This window comes from Arvicola amphibius, chromosome 18 (genome assembly GCF_903992535.2).
Source record: "Arvicola amphibius chromosome 18, mArvAmp1.2, whole genome shotgun sequence".
Classification (NCBI taxonomy): Eukaryota; Metazoa; Chordata; class Mammalia; order Rodentia; family Cricetidae; genus Arvicola; species Arvicola amphibius.
The window spans coordinates 29,009,100-29,024,022 of record NC_052064.1 but is presented as its reverse complement, the minus strand read 5'-3'; the positions used below and the strand labels follow the sequence as shown (position 1 = coordinate 29,024,022).

Genomic DNA, 14,923 nt, shown 5'->3' with positions numbered 1-14,923 from the left:
CCCCCCGGGAAGCGCGGCGCCGCTCCGGAAGGTTCTCGAACGGAGCCGGGCCCCGGAACGAGCGTCCGGCGGCGGGGCCGAGGCCGCTCGGGTAGGGAGGGCGTGCGCGCGCGCGCCGCATGCCGATTGCGGGGCCCCCGGGCGGGGAGAGGGCGGGCGCGCGCGCGCGGGGCCGCGGGGGCGGGGCGGGGCCGCGGAGGGAGGGGACTCGGGCTCATTGCGGTGCGCGCCCGGCGCTCGGTCCCTCACTCGCCGCCGACGGCCTGCTTCGCCTCGTGCGCTCCCGCCGCCGCCCCGCAGGTACGCGAGCTCGGCGTGCACGACGGTCCGGGCGCTCGGGGTTCCGTGTCCGGCACGGGCCGAGCACGGCGGACGAGGGAGGGACGAGGCTGACAGCGACGCCGTGGGCTCGGCTCGCCCGTCCGGGCCCGGCGGGGCCACGCGGGGTTCATCACGTGCGGCGGGCACCACGCGATCCGGGCCAAGCGCGGGAGCGAGGACTGGCTCGGGCGGGAGCCGCTCGGGCCCTCGGGTGCCACCTGCGCCTGGCGCGCTGCAGGACTCCGTGGAAGGGGGGTCGCGGTCCCTTCTCGCCCCCTCCGGCTGCGGGGATCCGGCACCTCCACTTTGACCTTGCCTGGGACGCCTGCTCAGGAAGACACGTGGGGCCGCGCGGCTGGGCCGAGCTGCGATCCTGGATTTTTGGGTTTTTTTTTTTTTTCTCTTTTTGTTTTTGCGGCCTTGCTAGCTGCGGTGCGGTGCGGTGCTACGGTAGCTCCGGGTGGCTACCTGGCGACACTTTGCTGAACGGGGTTTTGCATTGTCACGAGTGCTTGTATAGAGTGCACTCGCATTTGGAACCTGCCTCGCTTACGCCAGCTTGGTTCTCCCCCCACCCCCCAACACACTTTTCGGAGTGGATCTGCTCCCAAGGCCGCTTTGGCAGTGAAAGATTAACTCGGGACAGCAGCATGAGTGGGTGGCCTTGGAGAAGTGGTTTCGTGTGCTTTGTGCTAGTCCTGTAGGTCAGGCATGGGGGCGGCCTCTTTGGTCCGTTGCTTGAAAACGCTGTCCTGAAGCTGCAGCGCCGCGGGGCCCAGGCGTGGTTAGAGGACACCGATCTAGGGCTAGCCTCCATGTTCTGAACCACAGGTGGTCACGTTTGTCCTTCGCTAGTAGTGACCCTTTGCCTTTTTCCCCCCCCCCCTCCTCCAGAAATGCTTCGACTACCCACAGTCCTTCGCCAGATGAGACCAGTGTCCCGGGCACTGGCTCCTCATCTCACTCGGGCCTATGCCAAAGATGTAAAATTTGGTGCGGATGCTCGAGCCTTAATGCTTCAAGGTGTAGACCTTTTAGCCGACGCTGTAGCTGTTACCATGGGGCCAAAGGTATCAGTATACTTCAGATCGTGTTATTAAAGAATAGTGGTCTGTAGCTTCAAATCAGACAGTATTTTGTTACCGAGTTTTGTGAAAATCTGATTTGCATGTGGTACATGTTAGTGATTTGGGGTGTAACAGATTTTTTCGGTGGCATTAATACTTACTGCTGCAGCCGAATTGGGGGACTTTGTGCGGCACAGTGTATGTAATAGAGTATTGTTCAAGGAGGATTTTCAAACGGGAGGCGTAATGAATCTTGTGTGCGTGCTTGCATTAAATTTTGGATCCTGTCCCAGTAGTTAGAGGATATAGAAGGGAAAGTCCAGCTAAAAACTCTTGAACGTGCATAATTGTAGATGTGAGGTTATACTTACTGAAGTATTCCAGCATACATACAGTAAATACACTAGCGTAGGGTTTAGGTTTATTTATTTTTATATTTTTTTGGTGTTTTTGCCTGCATGTATATCTGTGTGTACCAGAACCGGAGTTACAGACAGTTGTGAGCTGCTGTGGGTGCTGGGAATTGAACCTGGGTCTTAACCACTGAGCCATCTTTCCAGCCTGAGTCACTGTGATTCCATCTGCACTGCTCTGTGACTGTCCCCACCACACATGGATGTGCTTCATGATGTCTGCCATTTTCATGTTACACAAGTTTGGTGTTGGGTTTTTGAGAGAACTGCAATAGCTTAGTCTGGCCTCTAACTCCTTAAACTCCTGGTCCTGCTCCTTCTGCCTCCCAAGTGCCGGCTCACCTGCTGTTTATTGAGGCAGGGTCTTTAGCCACAGCTCACCTGGATCTCCTTTGGATCAAACTAGCTTGAACTCAGATCAGTGCTGAGATCAAAGGTTGGGATCTGTGGTTGAATAAGGAGCCATTGTACTTTGAGGACATCATTGGATATGGGGCACAGTCATTTTAAATGGATGTTAGAGCGATCTAAAGAGCTGCACAAATAGCTCGAGACAGAATAACTTGATTCAAATCCAAGTTGTCAATGTTGGTGCCATTTTTGAAGTTTTGTATTGAGTGAATAGGAAAAATAACTTCATAAGCACAACTCGAGTGCAAGGGATGTCACGAATGTTCTGGGGTTTGGTGATTGTCATCCGTACTCCCTTTCTCTATAGGTGGCATCTCTTAGGGCCTGGATTCTTGTCTTGTTAGTCTGTAGGCCTGAGAGTGGTGAACTCTGCCTTTAGAGACTCGCCATTGAGGGTTGCTGTACTCTTCTGTCTTCTGTCATTGTAGGGGAGGACGGTGATCATCGAGCAGAGCTGGGGAAGTCCCAAAGTCACGAAAGATGGGGTCACTGTGGCAAAGTCGATTGATTTGAAGGACAAATACAAAAATATCGGAGCTAAACTTGTTCAAGACGTTGCCAACAACACAAATGAAGAGGCTGGGGATGGCACTACCACGGCTACTGTTCTGGCACGTTCTATTGCCAAGGAGGGCTTTGAGAAGATCAGCAAAGGGGCCAACCCAGTAGAAATCCGGAGAGGTAAGAGTGTCGTGTCATTGACCCTACAGGAAGAGAAATTACAAAGAATTTAACTTGTCAAAAGAATATTGTATCATCTTTGTCCTTTTTTATTATATATTTGTTGGTGCTTGCACAGACTTGGTGGACATGTCCTTTTTTCTTTTCTTTTTTTCTTTTCTTTTTTTTTGTTTTTTTTTTTTTTTGTTTTTTTTTTTTTTTTTTTTTTTTTTTTCAAGACAGGGTTTCTCTTTAGCTTTGGAGGGTGTCCTGGAACTAGTTCTTGTAGACACGGTTGGCCTCGAACTCACAGAGATCCACCTGCCTCTGTCTCCCGAATGCTGGGAATAAAGGTGTGCACCAACGCCCGGCTTCGGGTTTTTTTTTTTTTTTAAGATTTTTTTTATTATATGCTTTGCTGTCTTGTCTGCAAGGGTACCAGATCCCCTGGAACTAGAGTTACAGGGTTTTTTTGTTGTTGTTGTTGTTGTTTTGTTTTTTTTTTGCTGCCATGTGGGTGCAGGGAATTGAACCCCGGTCCGTTGAAAGAGCCTCCTATACTGTTAACCAATAAGCCAGCTCTCTATCCCACAAACAGTTGAGATTTTTTAAAACTATGTGTATTTTTTATCTCATTCACTTTTGTTAAAAATGGGTATTCTTCTTAGCCCTCCCTGGCTGGCCTTAAAAGCAATCCTCCTGCCTAGGCCTCCTGGGTGTTGGGATTACAGGTGTGAACCACCACTCACCATCCTGATCAAGTTTTCACAGTGGTGATGGTTTTCTGACTGTGAAGGTACAGCTGAGTGGGTGCCCAGTCCCTTGGCACGGTTAAGAGAGCGATGACGTGGAGTTTGCATATATACACGTTAAAATGAATCTTATGCTTGGCAACATACATTCTTGAACTAGGTGTGATGCTGGCTGTTGATGCTGTGATTGCTGAGTTGAAGAAACAATCTAAGCCTGTGACGACCCCCGAAGAAATTGCTCAGGTAAGGTTTACTCCTGTTTGAGAAGAATTGAGTGACTAGCTAATTTAATTTGGATCTTCTTTGGTTTTTCAGGACAGGGGTGTGTGTGTGTGTGTGTGTGTGTGTGTGTGTGTGTGTGTGTGTGTCCGGCCAAGGCTGTCCTGGAACTCTTTTTAGACCAGGCTGGCCTCAAACTCCGAGATCCACCTGACTCTGCCTCCTAAGTGCTGGGGTTAAAGGCTTGCGCCACCACTTCCCAGCCAACTAATTTTGACCTTGATGGATTTCTGTGTATGTGCCACATGGCTTTATGAACCCATAGAAGACACTGTTAATGTGTTTGTGGTGTGCCAAAGAATAGAGGGATTGAGGTTGTGGCTCCACTTTACTAACCGGTACTTCATTAAAGCTGTTGACTTGTAAAACGTCCCTCTGGGTAGAAGTATCTGTTTAGAAGGTCAAAGGGGAAGAGGGTTGAAAATGCTGATCTTACCATTTAATTTTGATGTAATGTGGTTATTTCAGGTTGCTACAATTTCTGCAAATGGAGACAAAGACATTGGAAACATCATTTCTGATGCAATGAAGAAGGTGGGACGGAAGGGTGTCATCACGGTGAAGGTGAGTACAGGCTGTGACGGGCTGGCCACACTTCAGTGAGGTGTGCACGCTTCTTGTTTGTGCCAGTGATTCACTCCTTTGTCTCTGTCTGCTGAGAGTAGTGCTTACTGCTGTCAGAATTGGGAGCTTTGCCTCCCAGATTTAATAAATAATTAGCTCTCAACTAGCTAATTAGGGAGGGTAGAGCAAGGCCTCACTTTAGCCCTGGCTGGCCCAGAACCATGGCCTCAACCTCAGCGATTCCTCTGCCCTCATCTTGTTATGGGTACTAAAGGCGTGTGTGCCCCAGAGTCCAAAAGAAAGGCAGAATCCTGGAACTGCAGTGCGGACCACTGCGTAGGTGCCTGGAACCTAACCAGGTCCTCCTCAACAGCAGCACGTGTTCTTAATCCCTGAGCCGTCTTAAAGATCACCTGTTCAAGTGTTGTTTCTTCATTGAAATTCACTCATCTGGGGCTGGACAAATGGCTCAACAGTTAAGAGCACTGACTGCTCTTCCAGAGGACCCAGGTTCAATTCCCAGCACCCACATGGCAGCTCACAGCTGTCTTGTGACTCCAAGACCCGACACCCTCGCACAGACATACATGCAGGAAAAACTCGAATGTGTACAGGATAAAAATATTAAAAAAAAAACTCTACCACTGAGTCCTAATGCTCAGTCCCCATAGTTTTAAAAGAAAATAAATTCATTCATCTAAGTCTTTGACTTTTTTTCATAGGATGGAAAAACCCTGAATGATGAGTTAGAAATTATTGAAGGCATGAAGTTTGACAGAGGATATATTTCCCCATATTTTATTAACACATCAAAAGGTAAGAGCAAGTCAGTGAACAAATCTTAAGTACACTTTAAAGGTACCTGCCAGCTATAGGCGTGGGTTGATGTAGTGTGTATGGTTCACTAAATGAGGAGGAAGAAAACGTGTTAGTTACTGGTCTCTTTGTGAAAGTAAATTGTTAGTTTCTCGATACTATTAGGATTTGATTTTGCTGCTTTCTGTTTTACAGGTCAGAAATGTGAATTCCAAGATGCCTATGTTCTGTTGAGTGAAAAGAAGATTTCTAGTGTGCAGTCCATTGTACCCGCTCTGGAAATTGCCAATGCTCATCGGAAGCCTTTGGTCATCATTGCTGAGGACGTTGATGGAGAAGCTCTAAGCACACTGGTCTTGAACAGGTCATTGACGAGTGGGTCAGGCGGATGGTGGTCTCTTGGTGTTTGATCCACATAGTGTCTCGGGAGTGGTGAACATTGTAGTGCTCTACACATAAGCCTGGTGGTGGTTTGAGACGGTGTCAAGCCGGTCTCAAATGCACATACCCCTTCAGCCTCTGCCTCCGCCTCCCACAGCTTCCCAGGGAGAACTAACTCCATGTCCTTCAACACTGGTGTCCAGCTGTCTGGAACATAGGGGACAGCAGTTCTTTAAGTAGGTGATCAGCCTGGAAGAAACAGATGAGTGGAGAGCCCGTCTCCTCTTTCTTGAGGCCAGAAGCTGCTGGGAAAGGAGTAGGGACTCCTGGGTGTGGTAGTGCCAGAACTTACCATGGGCCAGGCTAGGTGTTTTCTCCCAGTTGCCCTGCAGTTTAGATCTCACACCATTACTCTTCTTCACAGGCTGAAAGTGGGCCTTCAGGTGGTGGCAGTCAAGGCGCCAGGGTTTGGGGACAACAGGAAGAACCAGCTTAAAGATATGGCTATTGCTACTGGTGGTGCGGTGAGTGGACTGGGTGGCTGCTTTGCTGGGGATGTTTGTGCTTCCGGCCTGCGCACGTGTGTGTGCACCTCACCCGTAGATGGTGCCTGATTGGAGCATAGGATTAGGTTAAGGTCACAGTTCTTATTTGCCAAGTCTTTCCTAAGAACAGGCATGATTAAAAGTTTTTCTCAAAATTCAAGTAAAGCTAGTTCCAGCTTGTATGATAGTGATTTCAGTCAGGCCTTGTTCTAGGTACTAGTGGCCTTGGTATTTTGTATGCACACCAAAAGGCAGCATCTGGTCCCGTAGGACTGCAGTTAGACAGTTGTGGGTGCCATGTGGGTGCTGGGAGGACACCTGAATCAGCAGTGCTCTTGGCCGAGGAGCCGTCTCCAGCCCTGAAAAGGTCACATACAGTGAGAAACCGTATCACGAAAGACACTAATAGCACACTGCTTTTATAGGTATTTGGAGAAGAGGGGTTGAATCTAAACCTTGAAGATGTTCAAGCTCATGACTTAGGAAAAGTTGGAGAGGTCATTGTCACTAAAGATGACGCCATGCTTTTGAAAGGAAAAGGTGACAAGGCTCAAATTGAGAAACGCATCCAGGAGATCACTGAGCAGCTGGACATCACCACTAGTGAATACGAAAAGGAGAAGCTGAACGAGCGGCTCGCAAAACTCTCAGATGGAGTAGCTGTATTGAAGGTGAGGCTAGAGCCTTGGCAGGGAAGCTCTTCAGGCTTTGAGCCTAGTGACTGATTCTGATTCTGTGGGGCATACCAGCAGTAACTAAGCAAGTACTTTGATTCCCCAAATCTCAGCTGTGTCTGTCTGTGCGCACAGTGTACTCCATAGGGTATGTGTGGTGGTCAGCAGCTGGTTACGTTTCCACCGCAATTTCAAGGATTAAATTCCGGTCATCAGGCTTGCAAGGCAAGCCCTTTGACCCACTGGGCTATATCCCAGTGCCTCCAGAGCCTAAAATAGGCATCTGTCCCTGACGGGTGTGAAGCCAGAGACTGTTCCTTGTCATGTATAACAAGCAATCTACCACTGCTCCATACCCCAGCCTAGCTTTTTCTGTTTTTTTTTTTTTTTTTTTTTTTTTCTGTGAAGTCCTGGCTGTCCTGGAAGTCGATTGGTAAGCCAGGCTGGCCTCAAAAGTCAGAGATTTAAATGCACTAGAGTGCAGCTTGTTATGTGGGAAATTCTGGAAAAGACGATTTGTTAGTGGGATACATTCCTCAGAAGAGGCAGCCTTACTGAGACACTTTACCACCTGACCTTTTATTCTAGAATTTCTTTTTGTTTTGCTCTGTGTCTTGAGTGCTGGGATTCTGACTGTGCCACCATACCCAGCTCAGGCTTGCCTTCGGAATGACTTCAGGCAGTCATAGTGAACGGGAAAGGTCGTGCTAACCTTAATTCTTCCTTCAGGTTGGAGGAACAAGCGATGTTGAGGTGAATGAGAAGAAAGACAGAGTTACAGATGCTCTCAATGCCACACGAGCAGCTGTGGAAGAGGGCATCGTGCTAGGCGGGGGCTGCGCTCTGCTTCGCTGCATCCCGGCCTTGGATTCCCTAAAGCCTTCTAATGAGGATCAGAAAATAGGTAAAGATAATTGCCTTTCGTTTCCCGGCCACGTGGGCCCAAATAGTCACAGAAACTCAAACCATTTGGCTTATAACTCTTATTTAACCCATTTCTGTTAATCTGTGTGAAGCTGTGACTTTAACTGGTCCGCTGGCATCTTGTTTCTGGAGCAACTGTTGTCATCTCTCTGCCCTCGTCTGAGTTTGATTGTTCTGCCTAACCCTATGCTGCCTAGTTATTGGTCAAACAGCTTTTATTATTATTAATCAATGAGAATGACACAGTGCACAGAAGCATCTCCTAGTAGATTATCTTTCAAATGAGTTTGTGGCGTGGATCTTTGTTTGAAAAGTAGTGTTGTTGGAATGGGTACTCTGACATAGACTGTGGGCTTTCGTATTCAATTATTTAGTGTGTATGGGTGCTGCGGGTCTTGTGTGCTGTGTGTGCAATACTCTCAGAGGCCAGAAGAGGGCGTTGTATTCCCTGAACTGGAGTTAAAGACGAGTGTAGTGCTAAGGGCCTAATCAGGTTCTCAGAACAGCCAGTGCTCTTAACTGTTGAGCCGTCTCTGGTTCCCCAGAAAGTGAAAACCAAATGAATTTGTGGAAATGTGTTTGCTCTGTAGGTATAGACATTATTAAAAGAGCACTCAAAATTCCCGCAATGACCATTGCTAAGAATGCAGGTGTTGAAGGGTCTTTGATAGTTGAGAAGATTCTACAGAGTTCCTCGGAAGTTGGGTATGATGCTATGCTCGGGGAATTTGTGAACATGGTGGAAAAGGGAATCATTGATCCGACAAAGGTAAGTAATTCAGCATTTCTTAAACATTGGATGGCTTGCTCTGAGATGGGAGTTTTCAGTAGTTAATCATTTTATAAAATTTTTGTCTAGGTCGTAAGAACTGCTTTACTGGATGCTGCTGGGGTGGCCTCCTTGCTAACGACAGCAGAAGCTGTAGTGACCGAAATTCCTAAAGAAGAGAAGGACCCTGGAATGGGCGCGATGGGGGGAATGGGAGGGGGGATGGGAGGTGGCATGTTCTGATTCCTAGAATAGTGCTTTGCCCTTACCAATGAACTGTGACAGGAAGCTCAAGGCAGGTTCCTCACCGTACCTTCAGAGAAGCCCCTGAAGAGAATGAAGAGAAGGCTGGCTGATCACTATAACCATCAGTTACTGTTCCCATTGACAATACATAATGGTTTACTGCTGTCATTGTCCATGCCTACAGATAATTTATTTTGTATTTTTGAATAAAGACATTTGTACATTCCTGATACTGGGTGCAAGAGCCATATACCAGTGTCCTGCTTTCAACTTGAGTCACCGAGGCAGGCCTGCTGGTCCGTCCACTACGGTCAGGACTGTGGCGCTTGTGCCACCAGACGAGAGGTCAGAGGCAGCCTTTCTGTGGAGCGAGATAACTGTACAAAGTAGAGAGGTATCCAATTATGTGACAACCTTTGTGTAATAAAATTTTGTTTAAAGTTCCTGGTTGTGTTCCTGGTTGTGTCCAGAGTCTTCAGGAGAAATGACCACAGTTGGGTGCACAGAAACATGTATATTCTACATCTCTTCCTTGGGAGTTTGTATAGGAGAAGACAAAACCCTGGTTGGTCTCTAGTGTGGGCAGTATTGAGACCTGGTCTTAAAGGGGACCATGGTGCCAGACGGTTATGGTGGTGCACACCTTTTTCATCTCAGCATTTGGGGAGGCAGATACAACCAAGACAGTTGCACAGAAACCCTATCCCAGAAAGCGGAAAGAAGGGCGGGAGGTACTTCCTCCCCTGCGTGGATCTGGGCCATGCTATGCTCAAGGGTACTTGAGTTGGATTCCCAGTGCTGAGTAGAGAGAAGATGCCCAGGGCTGGGTAGCCGGCCAGACTACACTATTGATTCAAGGTTCAGTCCTGACCACCTAAGGAACCCGGGAACTCAAGACTCCAAAATTGTCCTCTGGCTTTGGTGCATGCGTACCCATCTTTCCTTTTTTCTTCAACTCCAGTCCATTGGCGATTCTGTGAAAACAAGACCTGTGAGAATGGGTTTATTTGAGCAAAGGATGGAAATTTCCAGAATCAGAACAAACGAACCAGAAGTGGGAAAAGGGAGGGAACGCTGGTCCTGTATTTAGTTTAGCTGTGGAAATGTACTTGCATCTATCCGAAAGTAGTCACCCTGCTTTCTCAGAAGAGGAAAATCAATAATGTTGACTCTAGCAGAAAAGCTCCACAGAGTTAGATGTGGGCAGGCCCAAGACCCCCCAATGCAGATGACTGGCCTGGCAAGGCTTGTGTTGGTTTTTCACAGACAGGGTTTTTCTGTGTAGTCCTGGTAGACTGGGCTGGCCTTGAACTCAAGAGATCTCAACCTCCCAAGTGCTAGGATTAATAGTGTGTGCCCGTTTAAGGTCAGATACCTAAGTATTGGCAGAGGTCATTTCAGAACACAAGGGGCTGCTACTCCCCAGCTCTTGGCCCAGTACACCAGTCTGGGTTTTTTTTTCCCCCGTAAGCAGATCAGTCATAGTGATAGTACACAGGCAAAAAGACTTGGAAATAAATAATAAATGCACTCGGCATCTTGTCCGTCATCGGTGAGGACTTTGGGTACTTTGGACAAACAGTTGGATCTTCTCTATTAAAACTCTGATACCATCACTGCCACTGTTAGGGTTTTTCTAACGAAGCCAACTCATTTGAGTTCCTAACCCGGTTCCTTCATCTACAGAACTACGGTCGAAGGTCTTTGTACGAGCCAAAGTCAGATTTTCAGTTTTGATTGCTATGCCTTAGAGAACCATGAAACAAAATGCCTCTGATCTGCATGCCCCTTGCCCAAGGACAGACAGGTCCTGAAATGCTGGATGCTGTTTATGGGAGATGACAAGCCACAGGTTGTCACTCCCCTAACAAGTTTGTTTGACCCATCTGTACCAGATGTACTTGATTACATGTGGGTGGGCGGTTCCCAGTTAGGAAATACATCAGATGTACTCTTGCCCCTGAATGAATGTAGGCTGGAGGTAAGTCAGGATGTATGCTTGCCCCTGATTGGACGGGACCTGATGGGAAATGCAATAAATTATGCCTTTTCTTCTTCTTTTAGGTTGGTTTTATTTATGTATACAGTATTCTGTCTTCATGTTTGCCTGGACACCGGAAGAGGGCATCAGATTTCCCCATAGATGAGATGGTTGTGAGCCACCGTGTGGTTGCTGGGAATTGAACTCAGGACCTCTTGAGGAGCAGTCTTAACCTCTAGACCATCTCTCCAGTCCTTTAACATATGAAGCTGTTTAATTAGGTTGTTAGCAATTTAGAAAGCCAGTTTTGTGAGGCTACATCCTGTTCTTCTGAGAGAACTGAGACCGCGGGTAGCCCTGGAGATGAGGAACCGTTCTGAGATTTGGTAGAATCTGCGAGTCCACGGTTTTCTGATCAGTCTTGCGCTGCCCTGTAATCTCGTATTTCTCCTCTGTGTTGAAGATCTCGCCCCCCTGGTGCCTGGGCTTGCGCAGCTGCTGCTTCTTGAAGTAAGCATCAGTCAGGTTTGGGGATTTTAACCTTTCTGATATCGACTTTGTAGAGGTGGCAATGACAGACTTCTGGTGTGTTCTCAGAGGCGCTCTGTTGAGGGGAAGAGGTCCTGTCGCAAGCACTCAGCCCCTGCCCAGCTCCTTCAGGAGAACCGCTCTCTTGCCCCTGTGGCATCCGGTGAGGTTCATCAGGACGGTCCCAGGGGTGATGCTGGCACGCAGGCGTCTCATGTGCTGACTGAAGGGCTTTTTCCTACGGCTCAGCAGCTTCCGAGGCACATCTTCAGTAGGATAATACCTGGGCGTTTTTCAAAGCTTGACCCCCTCCCCCTCGCCGGGTACCACAATTCTTGTCACTACCAACCAGTTTTGTGACAACAGCAAGAACCGTCTCCTTTTTCTTCCTCTTTTCAACCTTGGTTTTCGCAGTTGAGTATTTCCTCTGTGCAAGGCCTTTCTGGAATACATAGCAGACTGGGAGTACCAGGACAGGATTTCAGCTGTAATGGGGCTTCCCCTTCTTGGACTTTTTAGCCTTAGGGTCACCCCCTTTTGGCTGCATCAGTGGTAGCGGCATCCCCGCCAGCCTTCTTGGCTGCAGGTCGCTTCTCTTTTGCATCAGGCGTCTTGGCTTTTTCACCTGCCATCTTGCAAGATGAGAAAGAGAACTTCCGACCCCCCCCTTTTTTTTTAAAACTTATTTATTTGATGTGCCTTGACGTTCAGGTGTCAGATTCCCGGAACTGGAGTTAGGGACAGTCATAAGCTGCCACGCAGGTGCTGGAAATCAAACCTGGGACCTTTGGAAGAGCAGCCAGTGCTCTGAACCACTGAGCCATCTCTCCAGTCCACAGCAATTCTTAGGAAGGAAGCGTTTAATTGAGGCGGTGGCTCGCAGTTTCAGGGGGTCGGTGCCATCGTCACAGGCAGAACAGCAGCGTGGAGGCAGGGAGAGCAGGGGAAGCGGGTGACAGTGAGCATGGCACTGGACAGGCAGATGCTGGAGAAGGAGCAGCTACATGTTGACATGTAGACAATGGGAAACAGACTGTGTTGCTGGGAGTTACCTGAGCCTAGAACCCAAAGCTCACCCCCATGGGGACACACTGACTGTCACGAGGCCACACCGAATAGTGCCACTCCCTTTGGGAGCCACTTTCTTTCAAACCACCGTATTCCTACTCCCTGGCCCCCAAAGGCTTCTAGCCATATCATACTGCAAAAATGCATTCAGTCCAACTTCAAAAGTCCCCATCGTCTATCACAGCCTCAACGTTGTTTAAAAGCCTAAAGTTCACCTTTAATCCCAGCACTCGGGAGGCAGAGGCAGGCGGATCTCTGAGTTCAAGACCAACCTGGTCTACAAGAGCTAGTTCCAGGACAGGCTCTATAAACTACAGGGAAACCCTGTCTCGAAAAACCAAAAAAAAAAAAAAAAAAAAAAGCCTAAAGTTCAAAGTCTTTTCTGAGATTCACACTATCTCTCAACTGTAATCCCCTGTGAAATCAAAATCATAAAGCAGATCACATACTTCTAACATATAACGGCCCAGGATATACACTACTGCTCCAAAACGTGAGGAAGGGAACACAGTGAAGAAATACCGGACCAAAGCAAGACCAAAAGCCAGCCGAGCAAATGCCAAAATCTGCATCTCCATGTCTGATGTCAAAGTGCTCTTCAGATCTCCAACTCCTTTCAGCTTTGTTGACTGCAACACACTTCTCTCTCTCAGGCTGCTTCCATTCCATTAGCAGCTTTCCTAGCGGGTATCCCGTGGCTCTGGCATCTCCAGCAGCTTTGGGTTTCTAAAGCAACCCAGGCTTCAAATTCACAGCTTCACATGATGACCTCTCTAGGCCTCCACTCAGGGACACCCCTGACTCATGCCTGGCCTCAGCAGCTGTCCTCAGTCTTGGAGGCAAAATCCTGTAACTTCTTTCTTCTATCCTTGACTCTAAAGCCAGAACCAAATTGCCGAAGCTGCCAAGGTCTGCTGCTCGCTGGGGCTGGAACATAGCCCTCTTGTTTAACTTGATTGTCACCAGTTTTCTGATCTCCGTGGTTGTTTAACTCGATTGCCACCAGCTTTCTGATCTCCGTGGTTGTTAACTCGATTGCCACCAGCTTTCTGATCTCCGTGGTTGTTTAACTCGATTGCCACCAGCTTTCTGACCTCCATGGTTGTTTAACTCGATTGCCACCAGCTTTCTGACCTCCGTGGTTGTTTAACTCGATTGCCACCAACTTTCTGACCTCCGTGGGTATCTTCACTGCTTATGCTTGGCTATCTTTGAACTTTCTCTGTAGACCAGGCTGGGCCTCAAACCAGGTTTTCTTCATAAGACACTACAGACTGTGAAAGACCTTTTTTACAATTAATGGAGGACCACCTGCATGTCGGATGTTTGCATGGAGATTTACAATAGTGACAAAATTAAAGTCATAAAATAGCAATGGGGATGACTTTGTGGTTTGGTTTGATAACCCAACATGAGGAGCTGTCTTGAAGGGACAGAGCATTGGAAAGGTGGAGACCCACTGGCTTGGAGAACGTGTCTCCTTATGGAAGGTCTATTCATGCTTGGGCATACATGTCTAGCATCTTAATCCTTGCCAACTTGGCTAAGCTTAAGCTATTTTGATAAACCGATGAGAAACTATTATATTCTGCAATGGTGCATGATAAAAGGATCAGAAATTCCCCAATCTCTCTGGGGACTGTGTCTATGCATTAAATGTTTTATTTTGATACTAAAAGGAGCTTCAGTTGAGAAATTGCTATTTTTTGAGGCTCAAACTTAACAAATCTGAAGCTCCAAAGCCCTTTCCCCAAGGTCAGGCATGAGACCAAAGCCCCCGGTTCCCTCAAGGGTTTGCAGAGAGTTCCTGCTTACTACAGAGGGGGTCAGTCTCGACTCTGGCAAACAGAACTGTGGCCCTTCCGTTAACTTAAGACTGTGGTGCCTATTAACTTGTCAAGGGCAATCTAGCCTTTAGGGTCCCTCGTCCCTGCTCACAAGTCCTGCCCAGGCAATCCTAGTCTCATAAAAGCAAATAACTCATTATAAACTGTTAAGGATAATTAAGAAATACGAACTAATGGTTTGTCACCTTACAAATGATCAAATTCTTTCAGAACTGTGTGTAGTCATACTAAGTATTAATGTGATGAACTATAGAAAAAAAGCTCTATGTAGCCTACATGTGGTTTCAGCGTTAAGCCCAGGTTTATCTGGCTCAGATATACTTACCCGAGTTGTATTCTGAGTCCAATTATTGACTCTATGAATGCCTTTTTATATTGGGATCTAACAGCCGTCAACTTAATGGTATCCAGACAGGTTACCCTCCACCCCCCACCCCCCCTTTTTTTACAATAATTTTTTTTCAAGTACAGGCAGACTGTTTCTAATGATTTCTGAGTGGTTTAAATAGAAACAATAACCTCTCTGTTTTATACAAAGTAGGTGGAGTGCCCTATCAAACTATTTCAGCTAATGAATCTTCCTGTTGCTAGATCTGGGTCTGCTTGGTTTCAACAGGAACCTTTTCTGGTATGCCAAGAGGCACTATAGAGATTGTGTCCCCGTGCCAGGGGGTTTC

General features: G+C 47.7%; 1 protein-coding gene and 1 pseudogene across 1 annotated transcript; one reads left to right on the top strand and one right to left on the bottom strand.

Annotated features, from left to right (window-relative positions):
• The first annotated feature begins 190 nt into the window (after positions 1 to 190).
• Hspd1 (heat shock protein family D (Hsp60) member 1) lies at positions 191 to 9,266 on the top strand. Its single transcript, XM_038315539.1, has 12 exons — positions 191 to 300; positions 1,216 to 1,391; positions 2,641 to 2,893; positions 3,785 to 3,867; positions 4,372 to 4,467; positions 5,190 to 5,283; positions 5,479 to 5,647; positions 6,089 to 6,188; positions 6,635 to 6,880; positions 7,613 to 7,787; positions 8,398 to 8,576; positions 8,667 to 9,266. The coding sequence occupies exons 2-12, from the start codon at positions 1,218 to 1,220 to the stop codon at positions 8,817 to 8,819; spliced, it is 1,722 nt and encodes a 573-aa protein (XP_038171467.1). The 5' UTR covers positions 191 to 300; positions 1,216 to 1,217; the 3' UTR covers positions 8,820 to 9,266.
• Positions 9,267 to 11,088: 1,822 nt separating this feature from the next.
• Positions 11,089 to 11,963, bottom strand: LOC119803823 (annotated as a pseudogene).
• Between the last annotated feature and the right edge of the window lie 2,960 nt (positions 11,964 to 14,923).

Coding starts and splice junctions, on each gene's coding strand:
- Hspd1 (XM_038315539.1), top strand. CDS start 1,218: ATGCTTCGACTACCCACAGTCCTTCGCCAGATGAGACCAGTGTCCCGG. Junction 2,894..3,784: donor CCCAGTAGAAATCCGGAGAG/GTAAGAGTGTCG, acceptor TTCTTGAACTAG/GTGTGATGCTGGCTGTTGAT. Junction 6,189..6,634: donor CTATTGCTACTGGTGGTGCG/GTGAGTGGACTG, acceptor CTGCTTTTATAG/GTATTTGGAGAAGAGGGGTT.